This window comes from Phodopus roborovskii, unplaced genomic scaffold, assembly GCF_943737965.1.
Source record: "Phodopus roborovskii unplaced genomic scaffold, PHOROB, whole genome shotgun sequence".
In the NCBI taxonomy this organism is placed as follows: domain Eukaryota; kingdom Metazoa; phylum Chordata; class Mammalia; order Rodentia; family Cricetidae; genus Phodopus; species Phodopus roborovskii.
In genome coordinates this window covers 926250-940870 of record NW_026126412.1, presented here as the reverse complement: position 1 = coordinate 940870, position 14621 = coordinate 926250, and the positions used below count along the sequence as shown (strand labels likewise).

Below are 14621 nucleotides of genomic sequence, written 5' to 3'. Positions count from 1 at the left end.
ATTACTTACACCACAGGCTTAGTTACAGAGTAAACAGCTTTAATGGCCAACTGAACTTGCCACTCTGGGAGTCCTGCAGGTCCTATGGAGCATCTGGCCTATATTGAGTGTGGTACTGGCAGACTCTGCTACTCACTGGTCACATGATACCAAAACTCTCAGGCAGGCTTGTAGATGCGGGTGTTGAAGATGGACTCTGCAGTAGGCAGGAACTCTATGCCAGTTAGTAATTAACTGGGTTTCTTTAAATAAATGGAGAAATTCCTCAAGGTGGAACTGACTGCTCCGGCTTCCTCAGTCCAGCAGAGATTCCAGAGGGCCTACTGGACTAGTGTGCGGCAAGGCACCCACTGTATACCCACACATCCCAGCCATTCCCAGGGTGACTGCTTGGCATGGCACAGGCCTCGGGGATGGATCCACTTGTGGACATGGAGGATGAGAGGCCAAAGTGGGACAACAAACTCCAGTACCTCCTGAGCTGCATCGGTTTTGCTGTGGGGCTGGGCAACATATGGAGGTTCCCCTACCTGTGCCAGACCTACGGGGGAGGTAAGTCACCTGCTTCACACCATGCCCTCACTCTAGTTTTTTCCTGCCCTTGAGTGACAACTGTCCATTCTTGGAAATCATGTTTTGCCGTTATCCAAAGAATAGGCTAGTGTCTTTAAGTCAGTCCTGGCAGTCAACCTTCTGGTATCTTGAATAAGGGTAGAATGTGGTACCGTTGCTGCCTATCATATCATGCCCTTGTCCTGGGTGTAAGTAGCAGACTCTGGGTTCCTATCACTACCTTGGTGTCCAGCTGGACTCAGGGTTAGTTTCTTCCTGGTTCTTTGCACAATATTATAACAAGCTGCTTGACTTCACCAGTGATCCACCCCCAACACCAACGCAGCAGCTCTCCCTGAGAGCCCAGAGGTTCCGCAGGACACCTAGGACTATGAACACTATTTTATTGATCATTAAACTCTACCTAAGAGAACCTATTACTTAATAAAGGAGCCAAGTCACTCCATAAACACAGCTTCTCTCCCTCAGACACCTGTTTACCTTCACAAAACTACAAATTCAGGGCACACACTGATATCTCTATCCTGGAGGTGCAGGAGGAGACAGATAGGCTGTACTATCTTGAGAGCTAACATGGAATGCCTCCCAATTGGGCAGTTGTGACTTTGTGGGGCCAGGCTGGGACACCAGGCTGACCTGTTCCCCAGATTTTCTTAGCTTTTATATTGGGTGTGGGTGTGTTTGTGTGGAGGCCAGAGGACAACCTCAGCTGTTGTTTCTCAGGTGCCACCTACCTTATTTTTTGATACATGATCTCTCATTGACCTGGAATTTACCAAATAGGCTTTGGCTGGCTGTCCAGCAAACTACAGATATCTCTCTCTCTTTGTCTGAAATTACAAGTGTGCAAACCATGCCCAGCTTTTTACATTGATTCTGGGACTAGAGCACAAATCCTCATGCTTGCAACGAAAACATTCTAAGCACTAGGCTATATCCTCAGCCTACAACATACTACCTTAAAAAAATAAGCAACAGGAACAGGAAGGATGAGTTGGGGAAAGGATGGAGAGAGAGAGAGAGAGAGAGAGAGAGAGAGAGAGAGAGAGAGAGAGAGAGAGAGCTGGGAAAGACAACTGGATTTGGGGGTCATCTTGGGGATGAGCTAGAAACCTAGAGCAATGGAAATTCCCAGGAATGTACGAAACTGACCCTAGCTATGACTCCTAGCAATGGAGGATATGGAGCCTAAACTGGCCATCGCCTATAACCAGGAAAGACTTCCAGTGGAGGGATTAGGACACCACCAGCCACATAACCTTCAACCTACAATCTGTCCTGCCTACAAGATGTGCTGGGGTACAGGTGATGCAGAACTTGTGAGGGTGGCCAATGACTGGTCCAGCCTGAAACATAAGCCACATGAGGGAGTCCACCCTGACACTGGAGGGCCAGGTTCCTAATGATATTTTGCTATATTCATAGATTCGTGCCTAGCCCAACTGTCATCAGAGAGGCATCATCCAGCAACTGATAGAAACAGGTGCAGAAACCCACAGCCAACCACTAGGTAGAGCTTGGGGAACCCTGCAGAAGAGGATGGGAGGGAAGGATTGAAGGCTCCAGAGGGGGTCAAGGACACCACAAGAAAACCCACAGAATCAGGCTCACAGAGACTGGACAGACAATCAGGGAGCCTTAGGCTGACTTAGGCGCTCTGCATGTATGTCTTCTTGTGGGACTCCTAACAGTGGGAGCAGGGGCTGTACCTATCTCTGTTGTCTGCTTTTGGGACCCTATTCCTCATACTGGATTGCCTCTTTCAGCCTTCAACTCGATGTACCATGTTTGGTTGATACCCATGAAAGGCCTGCCCTCCTCTGAATAGAAACAGAGGCATAGTATATGGGGGGGGCAGAGGGAAGGTAGGGGGAGCTGGGAGGACAGGAGGAGGAGAAACAGTGGTTAGGTTGTAAAACAAACACATTTTTAGGAAGATATATATATTTATGTATATATATATATACCTTCCTAAAAATACACACACACACACACACACACACACACACACACACACATTTAACAAAGGCCCTAAGGTCTGGGCGGCATCTCCATGCCACTCCTGAGGTCTCTGCTGCCCCCCTCTCTGGCAGTATTACCTAAATACATGCTAGGAACAGACACTGCTCTTGTGAGCATGGCCTAAATGTGTCATCATTTCATTAACCACGCTGATCAGCTGTGGGCATCCAGGGTTTTCTGCTCACCCTGTGTCCTTGCAGGGGCCTTCCTCATCCCTTATTTCATCGCCCTGGTCTTTGAGGGGATCCCGCTTTTCTACATTGAGCTCGCCATCGGCCAGCGCCTACGAAGGGGCAGCATTGGGGTATGGAGGACCATCTCCCCCTACCTTGGTGGAGTAGGTATGCTCCCTTCCCAGACCATGCCACCTGCTCAGGCCCCTTGGGGACCTCTTAACTGGGGGTGGGTGGGGCACACCTATGATGGGAGACATGGCAGGCATAGGAAGACAGGGCAAAGACTGTTGGAAAGGCACAGAAGCTGCGGTGGCGGGCCATGTATAAGGGAAGGGCTTGATGTTGTTGTTTACCTGGCCTTGGGTGCATTACTGTGTCTGCAGGCCTGGGCTGCTTCTCAGTGTCCTTCCTGATCAGCCTGTACTACAACACCGTTCTTCTGTGGGTCCTATGGTTCTTCCTCAATTCCTTCCAATACCCACTGCCCTGGAGCACATGCCCACTGGATCTCAACAGGACAGGTGAGAACCCCCTGGGGGCTTGGAGGTTCCCTGTGCCGCGTTGGGGCAGATGCAGGTGGGGCTACAGAACACTACCTCAGCTCCCTCCCCTGAAGGGCACATTTGAAATCCAGTCTTGGCCTCTGACTACCGGATGGGCAAGAGCCATCTGGACAGATTTGTTTACAGAGAGGCACCTAGCCTCCTGCAGGGTTCTTTTTTTTATTAATTTGTTTTTTAATTTTTATTTTACATATCAATCCCAGTTCCCTCTCCCTCCCTCCCTGCCACCCTCCCTTGCTCCCTCTTTTCCTCTATCCCACCCTCACATGCACCCCACCCACCCTCCCCTCCCATCTCCCCCTCCACATGGAGGGTGATGCCCTCCAGGAGGGGTCATCTAAATCTGTCAAGTCATTTGCAGGAGGGAATAGGACTTCTCTCCTGTCTCTAGGTTAAGGGAGTTATCCCTCCATGGGAGATGAGTCCACAAAGTCCTTTTGTGCACCAGGAATACACCCTGGTTCCACTGTCTGAGGTCCCTTAGACTGCTCAGTCCTTCTAGCTGAGATCCATGTTCAGGAGGTCTGAGTCAGTCCCATGCTGGCTTTCCAGCTATCAGTCTGGGCAGAGTTCTTTATCTTAGCTTTAGTTCCAAAAGGGAAGCAAGGAAAAGTCCCTGGGGACCAAGGAGATAAATCCATTGATGGAGTGCTTGCATGAGGGTCTGAGTTTGATCCCCAGAGCTCATGTTGTATGTGGTGGTGCCTGTTTATAATCCCAGGGCTGGGGAGGCACAGAAAGGAATACTTCTGGGGCTCACTGACCAGCCAGCCTAGCCTAATTGGTGAATGTCAGACAAGTGGAAGACCCTGTCTCCAAGAAGGTAGATGGCATTTCTAAGAATGATTCCCAAGCTATCCTTTGCCCTCCATGCACACCTGTGCACCACACACACACACACACACACACACACACACACACACACACACACGCACGCACTGTGCTCCTGAGCCCAAAAGGGAGGCAGTAAAAATAACCCAAGGAGCCCTTTCAAGGACAGCTCCAGTGACAGGCCAACTGTGAAGGGCCTGCCATGGGTACCGCTTAGGGCATGCTATGGGCTGTCTGCAAACTCCGTGACTAGCCTGTAACGATGCTCTTGGCTCCAGGCTTCGTGCAGGAGTGTCAGAGCAGTGGCACTGTGAGCTACTTCTGGTACCGGCAGACTCTGAACATTACATCGGACATCAGCAACACAGGCACTATTCAGTGGAAGCTCTTCCTCTGCCTGGTGACCTGCTGGGCAACTGTGTACCTGTGTGTCCTCAGAGGCATTGAGAGCACAGGGAAGGTGAGCTGCCCTGCCTGCACACTCTGTGAGGAGCCTGTGTGCCAGAGGTGCTATCCAGAGCTGACACATCTTGGCTTCTCAATGTTCCCTTCTCCTGGTCCTGCCTGCCCTGGAATTGACCTGAATGCAGTGGGGATCGGCTTTCTTCTGTGTGCTCACACAGCATGTCCACCCTCCTCTGTGTGTATATGTTGAATGTGTGCTCTTGTTGACAGTATCTCTTTCATCCCTCTGACCGCTTTTGCCATTCTGGGGTGTTTAGGCCATTCATACCAACAGCACTGGCTGGTCTACTCCTATCCTGCCCCCAGTCAACACTAGCTGACCCCATATAACCTGTGTCCTTAAGAACCTCTCTCCCTCCCTGGCTTGGCACTGCTTTTGCTTCTAAAGTGTTAATAGCACAAGCATTGTCTGGCTCTGCTTTGAACAGGTGATTGTCTTTCAGAGACAGAGAACAGTGGAACTACTGGTTACTGCGATTCTCTGGAATGGGGGGGGCGCTTTGGAAGCCCTCCCCCATGTTGTCATGCACAGGTTCTGTTCCCGTGGCCATTTGGACCCTCACACCCTGGCTCTGCCTTTGACCGGGGGCTGCAGGTTTGGCACAGAATCCACACAGCCTGTCATGTTCTCATCAAGCTCTTGGGAATTTACCAGCAGGTCCTGTGGTCTGTCTCCTGGGGCTGAGGCACACACAGAGATCACTGTCCCCTGCAGATCCTTTCCACATGGACATTTACTGAGCAGCAGCCTGAAATACCAGCTGAGGACCAGTGCTGGCCCAGTGTAGGAGGAGAGAGTGTGGGCAGGTGTAGACAAGGCCTACCTTTGTGGCCACATGGGATGTCAGGGAAAAAAGAAGATGGTATAGGGAGGCCACTGGCCACATAGAAAGTACCCAGTGAGCCTAGAAGGAGAATTGGAGGGAGTCTGAAGAGGGGGTCAGAAGGATACAAGGCCAGAAACAAGGCTGCCCAAGAAAGATCGGGTAGAGCCCATAGCTATTGCAGAAGAGAGGCATATAGCAGGAGGAGGCCGGAAAGGCAGCTGTAGGGGGAGGCTCTGGGCTGTGGGAGGGGAGGGGGGAAATTGAAGAGGGGAGTCTGGGATATTAGGAGGAAGAAGAGGAGGCTGGGGGATAAAAAGGGGGCTGGCCAGGCAGTGGTGGTGCTTGCTTTTAATCCCAGTACTTGTGAGGCAGAGGTAGGCGGATCTCTGTGAGTTCGAGGCCAGCCTGGTCTACCAGGACAGCTAGGATTGTTACACAGAGATACCCTGACTCAACAAATGAATGAATGAATGAATGAAAGAGGAGGGTTAGGGGTGGGAAAGGGAGGCTGGAACAAAGGGTAGGAAGAGAAAGTCCGAGGAAGGGACATCTCTTTATGGGACCAATCCTTGTTCTTAAAAGAGACCTGTGTATCCTAGGACCTCAGTGCTTACCCCCAGCTGACTCCACAGGGCACAAATGTGAAAACTGAGGTACATGTGATTCTGGCCATGAGCCTAAATCATGAGTCTAACCTCACCCTGACCCCACATTCCCAAGTACCCACTGCTGGCCCAGTCTCAGAAGATGACTGGGACATGGTCCCTAGATGTCTACTCAGCTGCTCCTACAAAGGCCTTCTTGTGGCACAAGCTGGTCCACATTTCATGTTTCATTGTCCTCAGGCAATCTACTTTACAGCCCTGTTCCCTTACGTGGTGCTAACCATCTTTCTCATCAGAGGTTTGACCCTGCCTGGAGCAACAGAGGGCTTGACCTACCTGTTCACTCCCAATGTAAGTAGACCTTATTTATGCTCCAAGGGATCATGGCCAAGACATGTTGTAAGTAAGGTTTGCCAAGGCACCCACAGGAATCAGGAGGGCATCGTAGCCAGATGAAGCATGCAAGACTTCAATCTGGGAGGAGTAGGAAACGATGTGGGAAGACACAGGAGGGAGTTGGGGTGCAGCTGAGTGCAGGGCAGGGAGAGGCTGCCTGGAGAATAGGTGTCCCACACCTGGAGCAGGTAACGACCCCTGCCCTGCTCCGCATGATAGGGAGATGCAAGACTCCAGAGGCCTGGACCCAGAGAGTGTGGCCCTTCTAGATAACCCTAAGATTCTAGGAATTTTAAAACACACTTTCCCTAGTGTGAGGACAGCATAGGCACAGGTGGGCTACCTGTGCTGAGCGGATGTGTGTGAGTTATTCTAGGACACCCAGCATCAGAGAAAGCGTGTATATAGATAGCTCCTACCCTCTAGAGCACCTCAAGGTACCCTAATGCCAGGCCTAGGAGGATAGAGACTCTAAGCCCTGGGTGCGCAAGTTCTTGAGCTAGGGGCATGTGAGACTCATCTCAGAACTGGGTTTCATGCTACCCACAGGCCTGCTCACTTCTGAGATGTTAGAACAAGTCACACCCTCCTGCTCATAAGTGTGCCAAATGTTCTGGAATAGCCAGGTGGACAAGCTGGTATGGTCCGCCCATTGCATAATGAGGCCACCTCTGTTCGTTCCAGATGAAGATTCTTCAGAATCCACGGGTGTGGCTGGATGCAGCCACCCAGATTTTTTTCTCTCTGTCCCTGGCCTTTGGAGGACACATTGCTTTTGCAAGCTACAACCCGCCCAGGTATGCAGCCTATTTGGGGTATGGTGTAAGCCAGCAAACCTGAGACAGACACAGCAAATTGGAATCACACTGTTGGATAAGGGAAACCTCCTGTGAACTCCAAGTGGGAATTTCATTCTGGATAGGGCCTTTTAAAGACTTCCTGAATGACTACCACTGCATCAATGAAAGACAATACAGGATGTCCTCTAAAGCTTGCCTTAGTGTCAGAGTCAGGAGTCTACCAGAGTAGTAGGCTCACCCAAGGCTGAACAGGGATGTAAATGGTATATTACAAAAGCCACTGGAGATGCTTCAAGAACATTGGCATCCATTTGGAAATGGCAGAGCAAGGCATGTACCATGTGCCACAATGGATCATGATCAGTTCCAAAAGAATATGAGGAAACCACAAGTTATTTTGACACAGTGGTCAAAAAATAGTCTGAAGATGATCAGACAGGATTAACAGTTGTCCTTGCTGGGCAGGGTGCATGCCTTTAATCCCAGCACTTGGGAGGCAGAGGCAGGTGGATCTTTGTGAGTTTGAGGTCAACCTGGTCTATAGAGAGAGTTCCAGACAGCCTCCAGAGCTATGGAGAAATCCTGTCTTGACCCCACCCGTCCTTGCGGAAGTATTCCTTAGTGGACTTCGTGTGAGGTTGTAGTCCAGGAGCATTCCTGCAGTAGTGGCAATTAGACAATCGTGCATAAGCTCCTTCTGTCATAACCTCTGGTTTTGTTTTCTGTTATGGCTGACACAAGCGGTTTCATTTTCTTTGCGACTTATTTTAAGTTACTCTTTATTTTTATTAACTTATTTTTATGTGTGTGTGGATGTTTTGTCTACTTGTGCACATGTGTGCTTTGTCCCTGAGGAGGCCAGAAGAGGTCAGATTTACTGAAATTAGAATTACAGAGGTTTGTGGGTACTGAGAACTTACCTTCAGCCTTCTGCAAGAGCATTCCTAACTTCTGCAGGAGTATTCCTAACCAGCTATCTCTCCAGCCTCAGCAACTTCACTTTTGGTGACAGCATGCACGTCTTTCATACTGGGCAGGATGCAGACCAAAATGTGCAGGACATGCCCATGAACCATAAAAGCATATATGTACTGTCAAACTTGCTGGTCTGATGCTGACACACACAGATGCTGTTGCCAGATACCTATCCTGCACACAGCACTCAGGGTGCAGTGCCACTAATCTAAGCCACTGGGCACAGTATGACAGGCTCCAACAAATCAACTTTCTGTGGTCATTACTTCTCTGTAGGGTAGAGGAGGTTGCTGAATGTTTGTGATAGCTTGCTGGCCTGAATTCATTCAAAGCACACTTGCACGAATTCTTCTTGGAAGGCAGTCTCAAAAGCCTGCATCCATGCCCAACCCACCACCCCATTAATGCCCAGATCCTTGGTGTTTCTGAGCTGAGTTGTAGTGGAGGAGAGTGGAGAAAGGCTGAAGTCATCCTGGGAGTATGAGATCACCCTCCCATATCCTCCAGAATTGGAGTGAGCACACCTCAGGCTGTAAAGGTGCTAAGGAGGGAATCATTCCCATTTCCTTCCATAGGAAGCCTGGTTCTGACCCAGAAAATCCCATGATGGCCATGTGCTTGTGTCCAGGAACAATTGTGAGAAGGACGCCGTGATCATTGCCCTGGTCAACAGCATGACCTCCCTGTATGCATCCATCACCATCTTCTCCATCATGGGGTTCAAGGCAACCAATGACTATGGGAGGTGCCTGGACAGGTGAGAAAACTCTACTGGGATTTACAGGGCAAAGCCATGAGGCAGATGCCTATGCTGTAATCCACATATGCATAGAATGAGTGGGCATGTCCTATTTCCTCAGAGTCATAAGATGAACAGTGTCCTCTGAAAGTCCCTGTCCTCTGGCAACTTCAGAATGTGGCTTGATTAGAAGGGAATCATATTGATGGAAATAAGATAGGAATTGAGATGATGTAATCCTGGAGTAGGGTGGTGGTCTTAAAGCAACAATAGATGTCCTTATGAGCCAGAATTGGACACAGAAGAGACAGCTTTGAAGAAGAGGGCAGAGGTTACAATGGTACTGAGATAAGGCCACTGGATTCTAGAAGAGGCACACATTAGTTGCTTTTTCTCATCACTGTGACAAAATACATGACAGAAATAACTTACAAGAGGGATTAATTTTGCTCATGATTTTAGATTCTAAAATTTAGAAAGTGTAGCCCACGCTTGCTTGGTCTCATATGCTTGAGTTGGAAGAACGTCAGAACAGTAAGAGTGTGTGTGAAGATTCCTCAACTCGTTTTTATAGGCATCAAAGAAATAGAAAAGGGTCCAGTGATACGTTCTCTCTAGGACACACTTCTAGTGATGTACTTCCTTCTCAAGTTTCTAGAACCTTCAGACCAGCACTGTCTGTTGTGGGACTAGGCTTTCACATATGACCTATGGGGGATATTTTCTATTTCAACCATTACATCCCACCTCTGCCCCACAAAACCCATGGCTCTCTCACAGTGAAAAATGCATTTCAGTCTATCTCCAAGTGTCCTCAAAGTCTCAACAGTTGTAGCAATCCTTGAAAACCAAAGTTCAAAGTCTCCTATGAGATAGACAAAAAAAACTCCTAGCTGTAAGCAACTGCAACATCAGAAAGAAAGATATTTCCAAGATACAATGACACAGGAAACATTCTCATTCTGAAAGGGAGGATCAGGAGAGTAGCAACAAAGGATCAAGCCCAAGAAGACCAAAAACTAGAAGAGATAAAGATGGCACCTTGCATTTCTGCACCTGGAACCCAGCACACATGGTAGTGGTATGAGCTCCAGTAGACTTTGGTAGCCCTGCTTCCATGGCCTTGCCACTTGTAGCTCATATGACCTTTCTCTTGTACTAGTTCTACTTGTCTGCAGCTTTCCTTAGCAGAAACTCCATATTCTTGGTATCTCTAACATCTTGAGATATCCACAGCAACTTAAGCTTCACCTTCACACCTTCTCATACTGTCTAGCCCAGCAGCTGTTTGCGGGAACTATTACCTCATTTCATTGCCTGGATTCCCAAACTCTCCCAAAAATTCTGGGCAGAAGTCTTAACTTCCCTATGACACCTATATTTTACATCTCAGTAAAAGCAGCATCAAGTGGATGATGACAAGAGCTGCTATCTCCTTACTGCCTCATTGATGAGGTGGGAATCTGCCTCTTCATTAATGCCCACAGAAGAGGTGCCCCTATTCTTGGCCCACAGGTGGAAACAGCCTCCCTTTTTCCAGTGCTGGCCAAACACAGGTATCCATAGGACACCAAAGGGTCTAGAAAAGATGGAGTTTTCATCTGAGGGCTGCTATTTGTTCCAGAATCTCCCTGGAATACTGGAACATTTGCTGGCCACTTTAGAGCATCCAGTCCCATCCTCACCATCCTCTTTCTGCTCCTGCAGAAACATCTTGAGCCTCATCAATGAGTTCGACTTTCCAGAGCTTAGCATCTCCAGGGATGAATACCCAGAGGTTCTCATGTACCTGAATGCCACTCAGGCTGATAGACTGGCCCAACTCCCTCTGAAGACCTGCCATCTGGAGGACTTTCTGGATAAGGTACTCACAGGGACAGGGCAGGAGGGCTGTCCTTGGAAATCAGGCCACACAGGGAGAATTCTGAGATGCGAAAGGCTGAGGACACATCCAACAGGGAGCCACAGAAAATCACCTCAGTCCATCTGGCAGATGGGACAACTTTAGGGTGACAGCATTGCTGGGACACAGAACATACAGGAAGTAGCCATGGCCTTGTCATAGAGGCCAGTGGATGCTGGGGACCCAGAGGCACCAGGCTAGGGATGACCACTCGGGAGAAGATTCTAAGGGCAGTAGTTCCTGGCCCATGATCCCAAGGCCATAGATTCCCTGCTCAGATGTTCGGCTTCCTTATGCCTTCCTTCCCTCAGAGGCATTTCTGTGGTCTGTCTTGCCAGAAAGAAAGACAGGGTAGCACTTTTGCATCACAAGGCATGTATGTATATAGGTCAAGGTGTAGAGTTTGTACACATCACAGTATGGGGCACCCATATCATGGTGGGTATGGGGGGATGCACAAATGTGAGGCTGTGGGGCATGCACATGTCACAGTGCAGGATATATGTATATCATTGTGTGAGGCATGTGCATATCATAGTGTAGAGTACACACATGTCATAGGGAAGATAGACATGTGTCATGGTGTGGGTGCATATGTTTTATAGTAGGTACACATGTATCACAAGAGGGTGTGTATGTGTTACAGTGTGGAGCACAGACATGTCATTGTATAGGGCACATGTGTCATGCTGCGGGTTGCATATTATATGTTAAGATGAGTACACACATCAATGTATATGCACATATGTGTCACTGTGTGAGATGTGTACATGTTACAGTGGATCATATTCAGGTAAAGGTATGGATGCACATGTATAATGATGTGGGCTGTACATGTTATGATACACATGTGTTATGATACACATGACCATAGCATGGCCTTTGTGTTGCAGAGTGCCTCAGGTCCAGGTCTGGCCTTCATCGTTTTCACAGAAGCTGTCCTGCACATGCCAGGCGCTTCTGTGTGGTCGGTGCTCTTCTTTGGGATGCTATTCACCCTGGGTCTGTCCTCCATGTTTGGGAACATGGAGAGTATCATCACACCACTATTTGACATGGGGATCTTACCCAGAGGTATCCCCAAAGAAGCCATGACTGGTAAGTAGATGGGTGGAGGGCCTGTCTCCACTGTCTAGCCTAGCCTTTTGCCCATTCTGCCCACTGTTCAACAACCCGTTTGGAAGCGGAGCTCTGGGGCCCATGTTCCTGGGGAAGGTGGGGCCAGGCTGACCTCTAGAAGTTTGGAAACTCCAATGGCCCAGTTGGGGAATAGTGAGGGGGAAAGGATAGAGCTAAGGAAGATAGGTAGACGTGGGGAGAAGTTCTTTGCAGACTGAGCCCCATTCCTAGCAGGTCATCCCTGCTGTCTGGCAAAGTACTGGGAGAAATGGGGTAGAAAGCAACCAAGGGATGGAGTCAAGGAAACCTGAAAAGCCCCCTGATGCCCAGAGCCTCCTGATCCTCCACCACACTGTCTCTCACCCGGCTTACCTTTGTTCCCAGGGATCGTCTGCCTTGTCTGTTTCTTCTCAGCCATCTGCTTCACACTGCAGTCTGGAAGCTATTGGCTGGAGATCTTTGACAGTTTTGCAGCTTCTCTGAATTTGATCTTTTTTGCCTTCATGGAGGTGGTTGGGGTAATTTACGTTTATGGGATGAAGAGGTAAGCTGTATCTATGCCCCATCTCAGGGCAGAGCAGGGAATGGAGTTGGTGGTACAGTTGTACCCATAGCTGTCCGGATTTTGGGGAACACTGAGATGGTACCCTAAGATTCAGGGTGGGCTCAGGGTGCCCACTGTTCTTGATTGTAAATGATGGGCTGAGCCAGTGTGTTCTGCAGGTTCTGTGATGACATTGAGTGGATGACTGGGCGGCGGCCAAGCCTCTACTGGCAGGTGACGTGGAAGGTGGTGAGCCCTATGCTGCTGTTCAGCATCTTCCTGTCTTACATCATCCTTCTGACCCAGACATCGCCCAGCTACAAGGCTTGGAACCCCCAATATGTAGGTCCTTCCCAAAAGGTTGTTGGGATCCTCAGGCTTGACCTAGCATTTATGGTGTCACCCATGGCTTCGATGATATATGTGTGGTAGTGTAGTCTGAGCATTTCTGGTAACTGGGAAATCAGGTATGTATATAGATGGTTGTCTATAAGGCCTGAGGATGCTGGCATTCCAAGGCAGGGCCTTTGATATGTGCAGTGTGGATCTCAGTGGTTCTCAACCTGTAGGTCACAACCCTATTTGTGGTCAAGTGACCTTTCACAGGGGTCACCTAAGACCACTGGAAAACTCATATGTTTATATTACTATTTATCACAGTAGCAAAGTTGCAGTTATGAAATAGCAATGAAAATAATTTTATGGTTGGGGGTCACCACAATGAGAAAGTGAAAGGGTTGGAGCATTAGATTGAGAACCAGCGCTCTAGGTACATCATAGGTCCCACTGGCCTCTTAGGGGCATGGCCTCATTTCACTGTCTCTGCTTCAGGATGAGCAGCCAGAAAACTACTCAGTTGCTACCTATGTCAGGATGAATGGTGGACAGAGGGTGTCTATGGCTATCAGTATGGCGCCAGGATTTTCACAGTCTCCTAAGGTTGGCTAGTCCCTTCCAGCTGTGACTCCTGGCCTTTACCTAACTACCTGATCCTCAGAGGCACACATACACAGTTCTTCTCCTGCATCTGTGCCTCTCATTATCATAAGAGCAATCCTCCCAAAGTCCATCCTAAAGAGAGACCCCAGCAGAGCAGCAGGGACATGTAAAGGAGGCTGCATATTTAGGAGGTTTTTATAAGAACTGTCCGGTTAGATGTACCTTCTACTTGCCCATGCAAACACGCAAGAAGCATCTGCAAGTTTGGTGAGTGGCGTTGCCATGTCACAGAGGAGTAAGACAGGGACCCAGAGTGATAGTTGCACAAAGCTGGCCCTTTGAGGGTTCCCACCCTCAGGAGGGGCTGGAGTAGAGGAAGCTCTGGCCAAAGTTCTTTCATTTTCCCGAGAATCTGTGTGCTCACTGTTGTTTTAGGAAGTGGAGTTGCTACATTTGGGTTGGTGGTGGCCAAGGATCAGCCTGGCTCCACTTAGAGATGGGTGGTGTGATCTCTGCTAGGACACATATCTGAACATGCCCTTCTGCTCCCACAGGAACATTTCCCCTCAAGACAGGAGAAGCTGTACCCGGGCTGGGTGCAGGTCATCTGTGTGCTCCTGTCCTTCCTGCCCTCACTGTGGGTCCCGTCAATTGCTCTGGCTCATCTATTGTACCAGCACAGACGGAGGTGGAAGGAGACACATCTGGAAAGTGATCTGAAGCCACAGGAGAGCAGAAGCTGCTGAAGAGGAGAGCCAGGGTAGCCCAGGGTGGGGAGGTAGATCTGTGCCACCCAGCCCCAGTCTCATTACACTCTATCTATGACTGAGACCACGTGGTTACTGCTTTCCCAGCTTTCTGTATGGTGGAAGACTCATAGGTTCAGGGCAGCTGCATGTTGTCCAGTGGGCAACTGTGTGATGCCATTTCTCCAAATCCAAGCTCCACAGGGTGCAGTCTGTGCGGACAGGGCTTCCCTCTGGAATCCATGCTGAGTGGGGAAGCCCTGAGTGTACTCAGTTGGCACTGGCAGGCAGTGGAATCCCTTTTCTATGAATGACCTCCATATTACTAATTCCAGAAATCCAGCCCCAGTGCCGGTCTTCAAGGGAGAGCTGAGCTCGGTGGGAGGAACCTGACAGGC

The 14621-nt window shown here is 49.3% G+C and overlaps 1 protein-coding gene across 1 annotated transcript; it reads left to right on the top strand.

Annotated features, from left to right (window-relative positions):
* Nucleotides 1-344: 344 nt before the first annotated feature.
* On the top strand, nt 345-14312 carry Slc6a18 (solute carrier family 6 member 18). The gene is made up of 12 exons (XM_051182724.1): nt 345-552; nt 2796-2936; nt 3155-3292; nt 4444-4625; nt 6303-6413; nt 7143-7255; nt 8862-8990; nt 10680-10836; nt 11769-11973; nt 12379-12538; nt 12718-12880; nt 14032-14312. Exons 1-12 carry the CDS (start codon nt 396-398, stop codon nt 14221-14223), a joined length of 1848 nt encoding a protein of 615 aa, XP_051038681.1. The 5' UTR covers nt 345-395; the 3' UTR covers nt 14224-14312.
* Nucleotides 14313-14621: the final 309 nt, after the last annotated feature.